This window comes from Camarhynchus parvulus, chromosome 3, assembly GCF_901933205.1.
Source record: "Camarhynchus parvulus chromosome 3, STF_HiC, whole genome shotgun sequence".
In the NCBI taxonomy this organism is placed as follows: Eukaryota; Metazoa; Chordata; class Aves; order Passeriformes; family Thraupidae; genus Camarhynchus; species Camarhynchus parvulus.
In genome coordinates, this window is record NC_044573.1 from 90,132,414 (window position 1) to 90,151,341 (window position 18,928).

At 40.0% G+C, this 18,928-nt stretch overlaps 1 protein-coding gene across 2 annotated transcripts in view; it reads left to right on the plus strand.

Moving 5' to 3' along the window:
* ME1 (malic enzyme 1) overlaps positions 1–18,928 on the plus strand; it is a 156,801-nt gene that overhangs the window by 103,513 nt on the left and 34,360 nt on the right. For both annotated transcript variants that reach the window (XM_030944389.1, XM_030944390.1), the window contains exon 7: positions 15,995–16,104. In XM_030944389.1, coding sequence (XP_030800249.1) covers positions 15,995–16,104 — 110 coding nt within the window. The remainder of the gene's footprint in view (positions 1–15,994; positions 16,105–18,928) is intronic.

An 18,928-nucleotide genomic window follows, 5' to 3' on the forward strand; every position in this document is an offset into this window, starting at 1 on the left:
GATCTCTGCAAGCAAAGGTCTTTCATTTCTTCTGTGATTTAAGGTTTTGGGGTTTTGGGATGCAGGGTAGTCTTAGGAAGCTGGAGAATCCAACTATATAGTTTTGTGAATGAGTAACCCCAGAAAACAGTAAAGTTGCATTAACTGGCACTCTTAAACTCCTCTCAGTAGGTGCTACACTGTTGCCCATATAATACACTCAAATAGTGAGTACTCAAGTAGACCAAATAATTCTAACTATGGATGTGAGCATATCAATATTCACTGGACAATAAAGACTGAAAGTCAGATTATTGGCTAATAAAAAGGAATATTAACTAATCTTAAAAGGCAGATGGATCTCTCATCAATACATCATGAGCAAGGGACTTACTGAAGTAACCAAGATATATTTTTTTGGGTATTTTTGGTATATTTTTCAAGCTAACTTGAACATACCTATCCGTTCTCTGAAGTCATGGGAATACATATATGTATTAATGACTTTGGATCATAGAAGTCATAGAATTTACCAGTAATTACAATTAACAGAACGTTTTTGTGTCAAACACTAAAAAGAGAATCTGGAATGAGCATAAAGCTTCCCTTCCCTCCAATCCTTCTAAAAAGGTGTGACCTGGGTCTAGTTTTAGTGTATCTTCAATGGTGCTTGAATCCAATAAGAATTCCAACTGTTCATCTCCAAAAAAGCAGCTGAACAAGCCCACTAAAATATATACGATTTTTTGTTGAATTAATATTGAAAAATCGAAGGTGTGAGTTACATACAAAAAGCAAATAATATGGTTAGTAATAGAATTTAGAAAAAACATAAAAATATTCTTTTGAACTATTTAATACATCCTACTTTTGCAGTCCACTGTAGGTGGTATCTGAGCCAGCTAATTTGAAATGCACATATATTCTGCAAAGTCAATATGCCGTAGCCTTATCCAAGGACTCTGCTTTAGATGTAGCGTTATGTTCTAAACATCCTGAAATAAAATCAGAGAAAAAGTGCATCTCAGTGTGCTGCCCCTATAGTGCAAAATAATATCTTAAACATGAATTTCTTCCTTCACTCTGTGACAGTCATAGGGAGACCATTTGGTACACATCTGATGTTCCCTGGGGAAAGTGTAAATAATAGTGTAAAAAGGATAGGTAGTATTTGGCTTAGCAGAGGATTATAAACAGTTCTGAGGAGCATGCAGCCGCTTCCTTTTCTTATTTAGTCCCTGATTATAAGAGCTATAATTTTATACAGTGCTCTTTTGAGATCACTGATATAATCCCCAGGATCTCGAATATTTGAGGAGATGATGAGGAGGAGCCATTTAGAACTTCTAACCACCTGTTTAAAATGTTAAAATAGAGTTAGAACACTTCTGGGACCTTAATTTAGTCTCCAATTAACCTTTTTTCCAGTCATTTTTAATAAATATTTGAATATAAATTTACCAATGAGATCGTTTGAACTGAAAAGTTTGAACTTACTTCAAAGGCAGTTTTTAAGAAAGCTAAATTCATAATGATAAAGAGTAACTGTAGCCACTAGCACAAGCAGTAATAATATGTCCAGTGTAGGTGAGCTGGAAGTGTTGCCAGTTTTTCAGTATAAAATACAATGTTCATACTTTCCCTTTCTCTCGGGATTCCAGAACGCTTCTGTTTTTCTGCTATGAAAGCAAGAGTGGCTGTTACTTCTTGATGATGACTTCTGGAAAAAACATTACCCTTATAAATATACCATTTTATTGAGCTTGAGTATTCCAGTTCTGTAGCAAAGTTCATAAACATTCCTCCAATTATTTCCCGGTAAAAATCTAATTAGGAGTGATTTTGAAGTTAATACATGAAGTCTTGACTTCGTTTAAATATTAATAGTGCTGGCAACTTTTGGAGTGTTGAGGAGCCATTAAAAGAGTTTTGGTTAATCTTTGGAGCTTTACTCTTTGTGTGGAGCTTTGAACACTATGACTTAAGTAAACCATATCAGTAAAGTAGAAAAATGTGTTTAGCTTGTAGTAATAAAATGTGATTTTCCCTTAAATTCTGGTTAATATTTTCAAAACAGTAATTACTTGAGTATTTAAGAAAAGTGTTCTCTCAGTTTTGTTTTCTTTCTTACCTTTACATAATACCAAATTTCTTAAGGAAGAATTTTTGTTTAAAATTTTGTGATTAGTTCTGATTTTATGTGGTCATTGATCTAAAAAAGCTTTGGGGCTCTTTTAGTGTGTGAACCACTCCTTTCCTGGTCCAGAATAACTTAAATCAGTCATCACATGTGAAATCAGAGAGCAACCAAGCAGTCACAACTTGCTTTTGTAATACTGATGTGGCTGCTCAGGAAACCGTGTGTGCTAAGGGAGATGCAAAATGTGCCGTAACTGAGTGGGAGGAGCTCCAGTTTCAGGCCAACCATCATGAGTCTAGGAGAAGTGTGCTTAAAGGCAGCTATGTAAAGACTGTGAAGCCCTTCTGAACTTCTATAAATTTTGTTTTCTTCTGAAATAAAATGATTTCCTGTAGTTTGCTGATGCCAACTGCTGCAGATTAAATGTGTATTTATTAACTTGGGTTGCAGTTTCACTTGCAGAGCTGATTGGAAAAGCTTTTTAATACAGGATAGTAAACTTGTGGCCCAAAAGTTCCTGGTGCTTTTATCTTTAGAGAGTATCTGATACTCCTACAATCATGCAAGGTATGGAAGCTACAATCCATGTTTTCACTATTTTGTATCAAATCTGCTTAGGGAAGGGCAGAAAGAAGGAAGAATGCTGTCTGAGGAATGGCAGGTTACTATTCCCAGGACGTAAAGAGTTTGGTTGAACACATGCTTACATTGATTTTTATAATGTTATCTGGTTTGGGGTATCTTACATGTGATGTGCACTGGAAATGTTGCCTGTTTTTACTGATATTTAATTTCTGCTGAGTAGTACTGAGGTGGAAAATTAAATGGCACCAGAAATGTTACTCAAACAGAACCCACCCATCTGCTCCAAGGAAGTAACAGTGCTCTCCATCTTGCTAGGATGTGTAGGACCCTGGGCATAGTTCTTCTCCGTGTTTATGCTTTATTGGAATAGATTCCAAAACATTTATAGTCTTGGATACTCTCCCTTGTGGATTACAGTACTTTCTGGCCTTTGTGATACAAGCTGGGTTTCCTTCCAGGTGGTCCAAATGTTGCTGCCAAACTCTCCTTCCTCTGATGCACTGTGTTCACACTTCCTCTGGAGAAAATATCTTTATTGGCTTTCCTATACCAAAAATAGTTTTTGTTCTTCCGTGGTTCTACACAGCTTTATTGCTGCCTCTACTTCATCTGTGCTTTAGTTATGCAGCTCTGCTACCTTTTATTTTTTCATGTTTTGCTTAGGAAGATTTGGGGTTTTTTCTCCATTAATATGGAATACCTTCGCCTGCTGCATCTGCAATGCAACTTTTCTTTGTTTCTTTCAGATAGCCATTCAACACCTACCTTTTGTAAGCCCTTTCAGTCATCCCACAGAGTGCTAAGCATGTCAATTAAATGTTTGGAGCTCCATGTTATTTAAGCATTTTTTTAGTCATGGTCAGTGTATTGCAAGTTTATAAAGACAGAAAACATTTTTGTGAACGAGTTTGGCCTTCTACATAAAATGAGGCATTCAGTTAGAATCAGTTTGGTTTGATATTTAAATATATAACTACAGACATCAGAAATGGTCATTACAGTGCTATTTATACTGTAAAAAAATATAAAGGTGAGATTGCTCTATCCATACTTGATAATCCCTTATCTGTTCAGACTTTATTTATGTTAACCTTTTTGGCTATGATAGTTGTTCAGCAGTAGCATATGTCCATTAGCTATGGCTTTTTAATTTTTTTTTTTAATCCAGAGTAGCATCCTTCACTTTTGTCATGGTTTGACACTGGCACAATGCCAGTGCCCCATGAAAATATACTTCCCTGGTGTTCGCTGTGAGATGTGACCAGGAAATAAGCAAAGCAGGCCTCTACCTTAGGAAAAAGTTTATTAACTAAACTACAAAAGGAAAAAAAAACCACACACACACACGCACACACACACCTGGAAAATGAAAACTCCACGAAAAGCATTTCCTCTCCCCCCCCCCACATTTCCAATACATCTTCCAAATTTCAAATCTCCATCCATCACCCTGTAAATACTCAATTCCAGTCCATCAAGAGGAGAGGAGTCCTTCTTGGGGCCATGGTGACCTCTTCCTTGCATGCCCAGCGCTCCCACCACTGGACAAGGAACAGAGCTGCTTCAAGGGTTATCCTTTTAAGGGTGCTTTGACCAGTTCGAAAAAAGCACAGTTTCCTCATCACTCTCGGGACCTCTTGTCCCCCCCATACTTGTCTACCCCCTGGGGCCGGGGGGTCTCCAAAACTGAACCCTCTCAGTTCTGAGCCATCGCCTCCCCCCTGCATGCAGCCTCTGCGTCGCGAGGAAGCATGGTTCTGTCCATGGCTGTACCAAAAAGAGTCCAGCAACCAGCTACTCCATCATCTCTTTCCGGCCTCTTCTTTACTCTCCCAGCCTCACTCACTACTCCGACTGTCATTCACTTGCTCATTTCTCTTTATCATCCACTCCATCTCCCCTCCGGGAAAGGTCCAAATGCTCTGTGAGGTCTTCATTGTCCAGAAAGGGGTTAACAAACTCCTGCACGCGGCCAGGCTCCTTCCCTGCTGCCCTCCCCCCTTCCCCCTCCTTCTTCACAGGCCGATATCACTTCAAGGCCACAGGCCTGTACCAGCTTTCTCCCTCTCTTCTTCTGGCTGGGGAGGGGGGGGGCTGCCCAAATCTTCTCGGGGCCTCTCTCCCTCTGTCTCTCCTGGGTGGGGGGCTGCCCGACGCCTCCTGGTGCCCCCACCACCCTTCCATCCTGAGGGGTCAGGCCTACCTCTGCCAGGCTGCAGGTTTCCCCTCCCCCGCCCAGCTCGAAGCCGGGCAGGGGAGGCCTTGCCTCTTTGCTGGCCAGAAATCAAAGAGGGAGCCCAAGGGCGTGCTCTGCTTCTAACCCCTGTGTTCTCAGAGGCGCATCCACCCTCAGTGGCCAAGCCTGGTGTCAATTTAGAATCTGAACACCTATTGGCCTCTGGCCACTCCATTCCCAGAAAACCTGCTTCCTGTAAACCCACGACAACTTTTGAATTTACATTTGTGAGGAGAGACTGGGAGCTGGGGATGTCTATTCCAGTGAAGCAGCAGCTCATAAGTGTGTACAAATATTGAAACACAGGGTTTAAAGTAAACTGAGCTAAGGTGTTTATAAGTGGTGCTCAATGACAGGACAGGAGAAAACAAGACACAAGCATTTTGCTTAAATTTAAGAGAAATTTCAGCATTGAAAAAAACATTTTACTGTCAGGGTGACTGAGCCTTGGCACAGGTTTCCCAAAGAAGTTGAGGAGTCTGTGTTCCTGCAGAGAGTCCAAAAGCTGTCTCGATGTGGTCTGCCCAGCGTGCTTTTGCTGACCCTGCTTGAGTGGGTGGGTGGTGAGATGATCTCCAGAGGTGTCTGCCAGCCTCAGCCATTCTGTGATTCTGTAAAATTCCACTGTAACAGTCACAGCTCCTCAAGTCAAACAATATGCTGTCTAAATGCTTTGAAAATAGTAAGCTCCCTTTTTCTTAAAATTCTACATTCTCCATTTCTTCAGTCTAGCCTCGAATATGCTTCTTTTCTCTCAAGTGCAATTTGTATAAGACATTTTAATGCCTTAAAAACACCATCAAGAACATTGGAAAGAAAGAGGTGTGTTTCTCAAATGATCAAACAGTGCAAATATTTGGAGTGTATTTCATCTATCAGAAATGCTTTAAGTATTCCTATTGAATACAACCGCCTTTTGACATTTCTGAAAGCTCATTACTTCTTTGCCTTTTAACAGTCAAGATGAAGGCTGTCAGTGATGGAATTGAGATTTCCATCTGTTCATTATACCTTAAGTAGCAGAGGGAAACAGCAGATGTGCTGCCCCAGGCTTTCTACTAGTTTGGCTATCCAGCTGCCTCTTTTATTTTGGGAAAAATACCTATAATCTCATGCAAATATAATCAAATATGTAAGGAAGTGCAGTCATCTTGGTTCAAGCTCCTAGGACTACTTAGCAATCTTTAGATTCTGGCAAAAGATACAATACCTTTTCCAAAAAGGCATTGCATTTGCCATAAATCACTCAGGCCTGATTCACTGAGGCATCAAAACAGGCACTTAAGTTAAAGCAAAGGTGTAGTCCTCTTGACCCAAGCTAGAATTCTCATATGTTTAAGTAAATACCTTAATAAATTAAGCTTTGTTAAAGTAGTGTCTTTCGATACTATTAGATTCAGTTAAATAAATTCAATCAAAAATTATTAGGAAACTTTCTGATGGAAGATTATCAGCCAAACATCTCTTTTTTTTTTTTTTTCTATAATCCAGACCCTTCTCCACTTTGGAAAGTGGGAAAAGTTGCTGTCTGGGCACTGAATAAACAAAGGTTCATTCTCAAGAAAATTCATCTCATATAAGCAAAATGCCACATACAATCAATGCAAATCTCATTTGTCCAGCCAAATTGAAACCTTTACCTTTTCCAAGAGCAGCTCTCCTTTTCATACAGAAATCTGAGAATGTGTCCAGAGAAACATCTCTTGCCTGGATTTAAAAATCCAGGCTTCTTGGAATAGATGATTCCACTAATCACAGTAATTATGAATAGTAATATATGTAACACAATGTCTTTCATACTAAAAGATCTGTAGAGGAATTCCCTGTGACAGCTCTGTGCAATTGTTGACCACCATTCAAGTGCTGCTGTACTTAACTTCTTTTTGATGACTTTTGCAAAATTAAGAACATTAAAAATTAATTTGTAGGGTGTGCAGATTCATACCAACACCAGGGCAAACCTCAGAACTTATGATATTTTTCTTGGCACAGTAAAATTGCTGACAATCTTAACCAGACAGTAATAATCAGTAACTTTTAAAGATTGCAGTCGTGAATTAACCAGGAAACACCAATTTGAAACTAGGTTGAAATGATTTTAAGTTGTGGAGGATGACTTATCAAACAGTATAATACATTTTACATGCTCTTTTTTGATAACAACAGTTCTTTTTTGGTTTAGCATAAAGCCATTTAATAAAAATTTTAAAAGTAAGCTTGAAGGGTTTAACAAAGACCACTCTATCTTTTGGGAGGGCAAGAAGTGATACACATCTTTAGCTACAGCTAAAGATTCATGAGGAATAAAACTGCTTACTGTTTCCAGCTGAGATGGATTTCTTTCTTGATTCTCTGTTTTTCTGATTTAGTCTGCTCAGACACTTGACCAATCCATCTGTTCAGTACCATTCCTTCCCTCAGCCAAAAGTGTAACAGTGCCAAGTCTCTAAAGAAGAATTGAAGAGGTTGAAAAGAAAAAAAAAATCTCAGGTCATCTGTTTCAAATCTGCACTCATCTCTTTTAAGTGAATGTAGAACTGAAGGTAATATGAGATTGTTCTTTGGTCTAAGTCACAGTTAAATCAGCTAAGTGGTAACACTGGAAAAAGCAGTAGAATAGCTAGGAGACAAGTGGAATTACATTTTCAGGCTCCTGGAGTTTTACTTTTGACTTAGGTGGGATCAGGATTAGGTAACAAGTGGACCAGTACAAATTCATGAGAAACCATCACAGTAATTCAATTTGCTCTTTACTTCAAATTCACATGGAACCATTTTTTTCCCTAAGGAGGAAAACTACCAAAATTTACAATATAGTTTTCTGCCTCTTCCAATTTAACCTGAGTTTTAGGCAAGGCCTCATACCTCTGCATTGGTGGAAGTTTGTGTGGTGTATTTTTTCATGGCAGTGATCTGGTTTTGTGGCGCTGATGTTTGGGCATGTCAAGAACTAAGTCTAAGAGTTTGGCTGATGTCTGACTTTGTGAACTTTCAAAAGTATAATTTATTTGTATAAAGTGGATTTTGCTGTATCTCAGTACTGTGTCATCCATCCACCTTCCTGCTGAGAGGACTCTTTCACAGCAGATAGGAGGCAACCTGACACAATACGCCATAGGAAATTGATTTGACAGCACTCAGTGAAAGTCCTTATGGAAGAGAGAGAGGTGGATTTATGTTAAGAGTGTTCAAAAAAGTTGATTTTATTAATCAGTCTCATACCTACATATTCAAAGCATCAGCATGTTTGTGTTTATATGGTCTGACCAGGGGTGCTCATGTGTGACATTGAAGGCAAAAGTGCCCTGGTTATCACATCCTCAATGCTTTCTCTGGGCTTCTGGTGATAAGTGGTGATAGATTTGATTTTATACAGTTCTTCTTTGCCTTTAAGATTTGATTTTATACAGTTCTTCTTTGCCTTTAAGATCCAGCAGCTGTGCTGGCATGCTTATTTCGCCTCAGGGTATTTCTTACTTCAGCCTCCATAAATTTTTTGTGTCTCTATGTCCTCATGTTGAATTTCTTCAGATTGCAATGACTTCCTGCTGTGCCTGTAGGATAAAGAGTGGCACAGGTGATGTGCTGTAGTAGGGGTTGTTGCTGTTTTCAAGGTGCAGGGTCCTGGTCCCAGAGGTGTCTTTGCTCTGGCCTTACCAGAGCTCAGGCCTGCTCATCTTGATGCAAATGAAACATTTTAAATTTTCCTTCAGTCAGCTTTGTTCTTTGTTATCTTTGTGTGTCTCTGTTTTCAGCTATGTTTTGCTGCTGCTTCCAGTAGTGCACATATATCCATTCATACTTCATTCACACCACCCTCCCTAATTCTGTTCCAAAAGTCTCTACATGTGAACTGGAAATGTCTAAGTTATGATCAAGCCCAGTTCCTGACAACATTGTTGCGTGGTATACTTTAGAACAAATATCAAAAAAAACCAACCAAATAGTTTTGCACAAGAATAACAAGAATAAATAAAATTTTACAGTGTGGTAACTTACTTCTTTTGCAGCCTTTATATATTACAATCCTAAGACATTTGTGTGTTAATTCCATCAGGTATTGAAGTAGAAGAAATCTAGTTCAGGTTCACTAGTAAGCATCCATATTAATCCTTCAACATCAATTTGAAAATGCACAAAAACTTAGAGTGGGTGTGTTTAGAACTGTTGTTAGCTTATTGTCTCAGTAGAATGGACTCTGAAAGGCTTCAATTTAAAGAGCAAGCAGTCCCTGCTACAGTGTGATGCAACCACACAAATGACTGATGACAAATTAGGTTAAAAACAGCAACTGTCTTTTTCTTGTAGCAAGTGTTTCTGTAAGCTTATGATTTAATAACCTTTTGTCGTAAGAGAAGCCCTTTGTGTACATAGAGCATGACTGTGGGCAGAGAATCTGGTTTTGCTCCTCTGCTTATGAGCAACAATGTCTGGGACCACCACCCTCAAGACCTTCCTAAATGAGCACTGCTCTGTTCCTAAGCCTTTCTATTCCCAGGGCTGTGAAGTCCACACCTGGATGCTGTTGGCTGGGGGGAAAAAAGGGAGAAAATTATGAATCATCTCCAGCCCGTTCTCCTCAGTACTCCTGGGATGGAAAGGCCGTGGAAATGAGTACCACATATGTTCAGGACAGGGAAGGAGCAAGCAGAGGAGTGTTAGAAGCACTGGTACAATGCCAGAGCACTGTGGTTGTGCCAGGGAACACTAATACGGAAACCTTTAGTAGAATTTTATTTCCTTAAGGAAATGTGAATGAAGAAAGGGTCTGCTGCTGGTACTAGGGTGGGTGCTAAATGCTGCCATCTCCCACATCTCCATGCCTACTTTGGATATGGACTGAGCTCATTCAGGAAAGGATTGGTTTAGAAAATGGAAAATGGCTATGAAAAACAGTCCTATGAAAGTATATGCTTTCTGTAGCTAAAATAAAACCAGTAGTTGCCTACAGGGGAATAAAAAAGGAATTTTAAGCAGAGTCCTTCATGTGGAAAGCGGAGATGCTGACAGTTTCTATTAAGTTCTTTAGAAAATCTCTTCCTGTGAAGAATGTCCTGTCTGACTTGCTGGTCCAATTCAGGACAGAGAAAGTTATTTGTAATTTAATGATACCTCTTCTGGGAAGGTATTTGCATTGTAAAACTGGCTGGAGCTCAGTGCACCTTGGACAGATTTTTGTCCCGTGCAGCTGTAGCACTTCAGACTGTTGGAAAGGCAGCATGAGTAGTACCATCTGCTGCAGAGGGCTTGGAGTGTTTGCTGGAGGGTGTCTCATCTGGGCCACCTTTTCCACAGAATATACATGTAGCATTTATTGTGCACTACTTGAACCCCCTCGTTCAGTCGCATTGAATTTAAGCAGCGGGTTGCAGTTGTAGCGGAAGAGGAGCTGGGGTGGATGTATGGCCTCATTGCTGCAGTTTCATTGCCTTGTGAAATGAAGTTAAAGATAGCTTGGAGGAGAGGAGGAGGAGAAGGCACCCTGGTCCAAAGAGTTGTTTGGAGGGAGGCATCCAGGCAAACCCTGGCACAAAGAGGAGTTTGTAGCAGTGTTCTTTATCCTTTAAATCTCTTTTGAGCAGTGGGATATATGGTAATGAGCAAGCTTACAGCATTTGGAGCGGGGAGGAAGGAGATAATTTCCACATTGTCCTGGTGGACTATAAATGGTTCTGGCTGGCAGGGCAGCTGCATGACGCACAAGGCAAGAACACAGTGCCAATGTTGCTATCATTTTGGTTTGCTCCTTCTTAGGAATGGGGGGCAGCAACCAATTCTGATGGTTTCTAAGGCTTTTTCAGTTCCAGGCATGTATGAACGAATAAAAAAAAAAAGTAGTCAAATAGGAATTTGGAAGCTCTAAAAACCTAAAAAGCAACCACTTGTTCCTTTAGGAAGGTTTCCAAAACAATGGCTGGCAGTAAGAACAAATGATCCAAATATACATCCAGAAAACCTTCTTAGCTGTAGAAGTAAGCATGGATTTTACTGATCATATGGTTTGAATTCAAAATTATGCCCAAACTTTTATAGCTCCCACTGTCACCAAAAGCCAGAATCTTGAGGATTTTCCCTGTTGAGGTCTTTAGAGCATTGAGTTGCCAAAATACTTATACTGTATAGTTGGGATGGTTATAGAGCTGTGGACATTTTTCTCCAGCCTGTTACATAAAGATATACTCCATAGAATTATTTGGAACATTAACATTGTTGTCATAGACAACTGAATATAAGTTTACTTATAAATGGGGCAAACTTAGCTAAGACTGTCACAAAAAATATGTTGTAAATTGGGAAAAGAATTGGAGACGCTTTTTGGCAACCACATGTTATTCAGTGGGATGGTTCATTTTAATCCATTGTCCAGCATTTGCCTCCCATACTTGATGACAAATATGATGTTGCATGCTTGCCACCTCTTGCCTGCTTTCTATCCAGTTGGATCCTGATTCAGACTGCCTGTGTGACTTGGAGCAGGAATCTAAAATCCAAGTACACAGAAAGGCATGGGTGACAAAACAGGATTTACAAGGGGAAACAGTGATCTGGATTATCACTTTCTAGAGACAATTTATGTTTGTTTAGTCAGCTACTGCAGTGACACATCCTTAACAGCCAGAAGAGATGAATTCACAGCTACAAAACATTTGATTGCAGAAGTCCATCAGTTGCCAAGCTATTGCTATCAGAGAAGTGTTTTCCAGAGCACAAAAAGATTAAAGAATTCATTAGTGCATTTGTTATGGTTGCACACTGAGGAGGAATGTCTACAAGATTTTTTTTTTTGTAGTTTTGACAGTGTAGAACTAGATCTCATAATTTCTTCTGGTTAAGACAGTTGTTGCCCACTGGATAGGTTGTTTCTTCCATTTATTTGTACCACCTTTCAGTATGAATATTCATGTTGGTTACATGTTCCTCCATATCCCCAGTTATCCCCTGTGAAGCCCTGGGTCAAAAGCAGTGGTAGCAGGAGAACTGTTGGCTCTGGTTTGAGCAAGCCATTAGGCATGATATGTTTTATGTGACTCGTATCACAGAGTCAGTTAAGTTGGAAAAGACCTCTGAGATCAAGTCCAACATATGAACAAAAACAACCATGTCAACCAGACCATGGCACTGAGTGCCACATCCAGTCTCTCCTTAAACACCTCCAGGGATGGTGATTCCACCACCTCCCTGGGCAGTCCATTCCAATGTCTAATCACCCCTTCTGTGAAGAAATCCTCCTAATGTCCAACCTAAACCTCCCATGGAGCAGCTTGAGTTTGTCCTCTTATCTTGTTGTTGTTTGCCTGGGAGAAGAGGCCAACCCCAGCCTGGCTACAACTTTCTTGTGGCTAGTTGTAGAGAGTGATAAGGTCACCCATAACTCTCCTTTTTCCAGGCTAAAGATCCCCAGCTCCCTCAATTGCTCCTCACAAGAGTTGTGTTCCAGTCTCTTCACCAATTTCATTGCTGTTCTCTGGACTTGCTCCAGCACCTCAATGTCCTTCCTGACTTGAGGGGCTCAGAACTGGACGCAGCACTGGAGGTGCAGCCCCACCAGTGCCAAGCACAGGGAAACAATCACTGCCCTGGTCCTGCTGGCCACAATATTGCTGATACAGGCCAGAATGTCATAGGCCTTCCTGGCCACCTCAGCACATGCTGGTTCATGTTCAGCCACTGTCAACTGGCATCCCCATGTTATTTTCTGCTAAGCAGCTTTCCAGCTGCTTTTCCCCCAGCCTGTAGCCCTGTTATGACCTAAGTGGAGGATGTGGCACTTGGTCTTGTTGAACCTCATACTGCTGTGTTGACTTGTAGATCCAGCCTATCCAGATCCCTCTGCAGAGCTTTTCTGCAGATCAACACTCCCACCCCCATTTGTGCAGCATTGTAACAGAATGAAATGTCTTCCTGCTTCAGGAACTCTGCTGCTGGTGACATATTCAAAATAAAATGTTTTTCATTTATGTTGGAGATCTGAATGTCTTCAGATTTCAAAGAGGAAAATAAAATTGTTGTAAGGTGTATGATTATGAAGTTTAGCTGCTTAAATAAGCAGTACACTCTATTCTTTCACACTATCATATTAAATAGGTAGTCCACTATTTTTGAAATAAAAGTTACCTCTTAGAGAGTTTTCTGTCATGAACATTTCTTCTAATTTTGTCTCCTAATCTTCTTGACATGCCTGAAGTTGCTGTCTTTTAACATGCTCCCTTTTAGTAGTCAACCACTCACTGAATGGTGGTTTTAATTTGTTTGTAGCACATCTATTACTGGTGTCTGGACCTGCCTGATCAGGCACTCTGTATCATCAGAGTAAGCTCAGTGAGCAGTGAAGTCAGTCTGTGCTGTATCTAGTATTGATGAAAGTTGTTGAGATGGTCAAATTTTAGGATAGCTGCAGCCTTTGTTTTCTCTTTTCATAATGTTTGAAAGATAATATGACTCACAGAACTGTAGCAGCCCACAGTTGCTGGAATTTGTGTGGTTTGAAAGGCACAGCAGGGTTTGATGACTGCGCATGCACAAGCACCAAAGTGCTTGGTTCCCTTCTCTTCTTGCAGTCATTTGCGTTCCCTACCCACCTGTAAAGAGGTGCAGATCCATGCCCAAAATGTGCAATGACAGCAGGGTATGAGGTGCAAACAGAGAGGACATGTTCTACTTCCACGAGGGTTGATTCAAACAGTTACTCTTTATAGTGCACAAGCCGCTGAAACTAAACCTGTTCGTCAGAGTGTGAGAAGGGTGGAAGGTTATTGCAGAGTGATGCAGGAGGGAAAATATTGGTTTAGGTTTTGGCTCTACTTTCTGCTTTAAATGAGTGTGATAGGAAGATGTGGAGGTCATAGAGGAATTGATGGCTCTTTTGATATGGTTACCGCCTCCAGAACTGTGTGGCACCTTTGTAGCCAATTTATTATTGCTAAGTGATTTTCTGGAATGCCTGATATTAACTGTTTTGTATTACCTCATCTGTATGTCTCATCTGTTTGTGCTTTTGGGGACAAGAATACTCCAAGCAGAGAAATAGTGGATAATTTTCTTGTCTCTTTTTTGAGAATATAGACCTCAAAATTCACAAGTATTATGAGGTACTGCTGGTTGTGTGCAGCACTGAAGTCTCAGGTTTTTACCTGGATGTCAGGTGTTACACATGCAGTGCAGAAGAATGCTGCTTAGAAATTTTTTGGCTATGATGCCATAATCTCAGAGGCCTGGAGTTAGACTGCCTGCATTTTTTCCATTTTAATTAAACAGCCACAATATCTGGCTCAGAGAATTCATATGGATAGTGTGTCCAGTATAAGACGATTATTTTCTACAGGGATGCTCTTTTAATATAACTCACAGGGAGTTTTGGTCTTTGTCTACAAGCGTAATGGATAAGAAAACAGAGAAAAATAAAATGCAGATGAGAAAATGGAATGTTATATATGGTAAAATAAAGAAACAGACTAGCCTAATGACATCCAAGAAACACATATAACCAAGCTCCAGGATTCCAGAGTGATAATCTCATTACTTTCATATTATTATGCAACTGTTAACTACTGGGCCCTTATGGAGTCACAGAAATTTATGGCAGAAACTGAAGCAGGTTAGAAATTTAAATTAATTAGAAATTAGCTCTAGTTTTTTTTTTTTTTTTCAACTCAGTTGTGATTTACGGTACTGGACTTGCCAAATTTTCTTTTAAACAGTTGCCCGTCATTATGCTGCTGAAGAAGTCCAGGTTTTCCAATAAAACCTGAAGATGTATTTATTTCAGTAAGGATTACCATTCCTGCCAGTGGAATCCCCATAGATTTGGCTAATTGTAATATGGCTGTAAATATGCGTTTTCCATGGAAATGAGTTTAGTCACAGGAATTTTTGGTTTTTTTTAAAGTACTGATAGCTTTGCTTAATGTGGTTGCCAAACACATGTATGGTTTAAAGAAAAACTCAGTTAATGTATTTACACTGAACTGCTCACTATATGTATGTATTGCTTTTCTGGATGAAGCATTAATTGACAGCTTGACTGTCTCTCATGCATTTGTGCTGTTAGCAAATAAGGAAAGCCTCCTTTTTAGCTCAATCAGGATTGGGATTGTGCTGCAGAGATCTTGCCCTCTTGCAAATGTCTGTGAGCTTGAATCCAGTCTTTATGTAGGTTTTGAAGATATATTTTTGTTGTTTTGTGGGTTTTTTTTGCTTTTGTTGTAAGAAAGTAATTGAAAATGCCGTATGTGACTGGTATGCAAAGAATCCATAAACAGTACTACTAAAAATGCATATAAGGACTGGGTGATATTTACAAGAACATGTAGTGACAGGACAGGCAGGAATGGCTTCAGACTGAAAGTAGGATTAGGTTAGATACTGGGAAGAAATTCTTTATTCTGAGGGTGGTGAGGCACTGGAACCAGTTGCCCAGAGAAGCTGTGGATGCCCTGTCCTTGGAAGTGTTCAAGGCAAGGCTGGATGAAGGTCTGAAAAGCCTGGTCTACTGAAAGATGTCCCTCTGCCCATGGCAGGGAATTGGAACAAGATGATCATTAAGGTCCTTCCCAGTCCAAACTATTGCATGATCTATAGTGGTAATATTAATTTAACTTAACTTCTTACTAACTTTCATTTTAGGTCTAAGCTTACTAGCACAGCAGGGCAATTGTTGACTTGTTAGGTATTGACATACAAATCTAGCACCAGGAGTCTTGAGTTTCCATATTAAAAAAAAAATACAACCACAGAATTATAGCATGGCTTGTGTTGGGAGGGACCTTTTTTTGTTCACTAGGTAATTGCTTAGTGGAGATGTCTGCAGAGGGTGAGTGCCTTTTCCACTGATCTTCTATTCATAACTTAGAGCTGAGTAAATACTATTAGTAGTATGATTATGCCTTCTAAATAATCTGTATGAACATAAAGATAACAAATATAACAGAAACATGTTGAGAGTTGTATGATTCACATTATATTTGCATTTAAAATCTGACCACAAATGTTACTAGCATTTTAATGCATAATTTTGAAACTTTTTTAACATAATGCATAATTTCTTGTTTTTCTAGATATGGCATGAACTGCCTCATTCAGTTTGAGGATTTTGCTAATGCCAATGCATTCCGCCTGCTGAATAAGTACCGTAACAAGTATTGCACTTTCAATGATGACATTCAAGGTAACAAACTTTTTCTCTTCTCTTCACTATTCTTCCCACAACCCACAAAAATAAGTCTTAATTTCCAGAGGGGAAAAAATGATCAACTTTATTGTAATATTTATAGATGTATAGGTCACATTTTGCCTTGGGTTTCTGTTGGAATATTATCCCAATATTACCGGATGGAACGTGCCTGGGCTCGTCTGACCCTTGCTTCTTGACCAAAGGCAGCAGCTGTGGTGTTTCACCTCAGAGACACCTTTGGCTGGCTGGATGTTGCAGCTGGCACTTGGAACAAGTCCAGGCAAGCAGGAGCTCAGGTTTTACCTCTGATGGAAAGGCTTTAGGCGAGGTGAAGAGGAAAAGGAGACAGATTCTGCCGGAGGGTTGATCCAGAGTTTTATTCCAGGGTCACAGATCTCTGAATATTGGTAACAGCTCCAACAGAATCGCGACCGCATGGTCTCAGTGTCCTTTTAAGCTCGGGTGGAGGGGGAGGAAAGGGGCAGGTATGGCACCAACCAGGTGGGAGGGGGGGAGTCTCAGGGGAAAAGTGACGCTTGGCTAGGCCAATGACCCCAGGGCTGAGAAGCATTTTTTGAACTTTTGCCAATCACACAACGCCCTTGTGGGAATGTTAAGCTTGATGGACAGCACTTTGCAGGAGGCAAGGGGGAGGGGAAAGGAGAGGTTGACACACCTGAGGGACTGGGATAGGTGAAACAGGATATTGCTTCACACCACAGCAAGTTTCCTCAGCATGAATTTTTGGTGAGCTGCATTTGCTCTTAACCTTTCATCTCTCATTTACACCTCATACTTTATTTAGATGTTTGCTCTTCAGGTTTGGGGTTTTTTTAATAGTTTAATATGTGAATAGCTTTCCCCATATAAATTACTGACTTCTTTGAGCAAATGTCAAAGCTCAAACCTGGACTGTACTTCCTTGGCTTTTTGTCACTTCGGTGACAACTGCTCCACTGTTCCTCCATGCAACTGGATTGATAAATGTCAAACTGTTTTTCAGTTCTTAAGCTGACAACTCATTTAAATATTAATGTAATTTTCCTCACAGTCTCACTCAGTATTAGGTGGAAATGATCCTCTTGACTCTTTTTCCCATCTGAATAATTTGTGGAATGAGCTGGAAAAAGGAAGATATCTAGGGTGGGAAATGTCAACAACGGGGTTTCCCCAGTGCTCAATCTAAACAGGCATCTTGTCCCTCCCTCCCAAGAAGAAAGACAAGTAGGGCTGAAGTGGTGTATGCTACTACTCAGGTTGCCTTACATCTGGTCAGGAAAAGAGCACTGAAAAATAACTTTCTCTAGGGCAGTGGCTTCCATCCTTGAGAGCAGTCTGAAGTCAGATGAGCTGCTGGAGGGAGGTATCCAGAGAGGGCCCTGGGTATCCAGCTACTTCTTATCCCTGGTGTTTCCTTGGGTATATGAAGGTCGCAGCAGTGACTCATCAAAAATGGAAGTTAACCTGTCTTCATTTCTCATGGCTTTCAGTGACACTTTAAGCCAACTGTTTGGAGCTGGAGTTTTCCAGAAGTCCTTATTGAGTCATGCTTGGGACCTAAGTCATATTTCAGTGACTGAGTGCATGGCAGTGGATTCAAATAGTCCTTGTCTTTCTGGTGTTAGGGATTTGACTATCCACATGAACCTTGTTACTGTTATAAGCCTGGTTGAGTTCTACTTCTGCATCTGAAACAGATTATGGAGGACAACCTCCCAGATGGGAAATAAACTAATTACAAAATGTCATTTCCTTTTGTTAGAAGCATGGTGCTTCCTACCCTGAAGGGTCTGAGTGTAGCCATGGCTATAGCACTTCATTATAGCAGGCCAAACAGCATCTGTAAATTTCCCTGGTTGTTTTGAGGCCTGGTTTCCACAGGGAATTCCCTTTCCTTGCAGGATGAAGGTCCTTAATCCAAATCAGAAAGATACTGAAGTAGAATATGGTTTCAGAGAAGTGGGAGTTTTTCAGCAAAAGCAAAACTATGGGTAAACTTACTTGACAAGGCCTTTTGTGTATTTGCATTTTCAAACCATTTAATTCTCTCTCCTGCGCCTTGGAAGGAAGCGTCTTGACATTCAGAAGTGTTGGAAGGTATCCCTTTGGCTTTTGTCTCAGCTGTTGTAGCAGCTATCAGCCTTCCTTAGAAGTACAGCCTTTTAATTTGTTTTCTGCAATCTAATTTGTGCTTATGAGGCCTTTGATATTTTCACAAACAATGCCTGTGACTTTTGGGTGATCTCCATCCTTAATATCTGTGTAGCTTCCAAGGGGTAAAAGTGGCTGCATTTATTTCGGGTCTCTGTCATTTATCATCATATCCCTAGTTACCTTCAGTAACTTTTTTTTTTTCATAGCATGTCATCTTCTCCTGTAGTGTGGAAGTAGAATAACAGCCCATTGATCTTTCATCACTCTTCCTCTTCCAGCTTTATAAACCCTAAGGATCTTTCACCTAGCAACTATAATGAGAATGGATGGTGCTAACTTCTTTATCAATCCTTTGAGATTTTCACATTATAAATAGCGTGACTTTTTCCAGGCTACTTGAAAGAGTGGCTTTCTCTGTATGCAGGTTGTGTTTTCTACAACAGTAAAGCTGACAAGTTGTGCCAAGCCAATAAAAACAAAGAAATGTAACACTGCATCTAATTTGCCATCATCTTCTGAAGATAATGCTTACATGGTATTTTAAACATAGTTTCTCCTAGTACTAATATTTTTCAAGAGAAAGCTACTTTAAGATCAAAAGAAATGTTTAATATCTTTAATAGAAATGTTTAATATCTTTCATAGAAAAACTTGAGGATTTCTT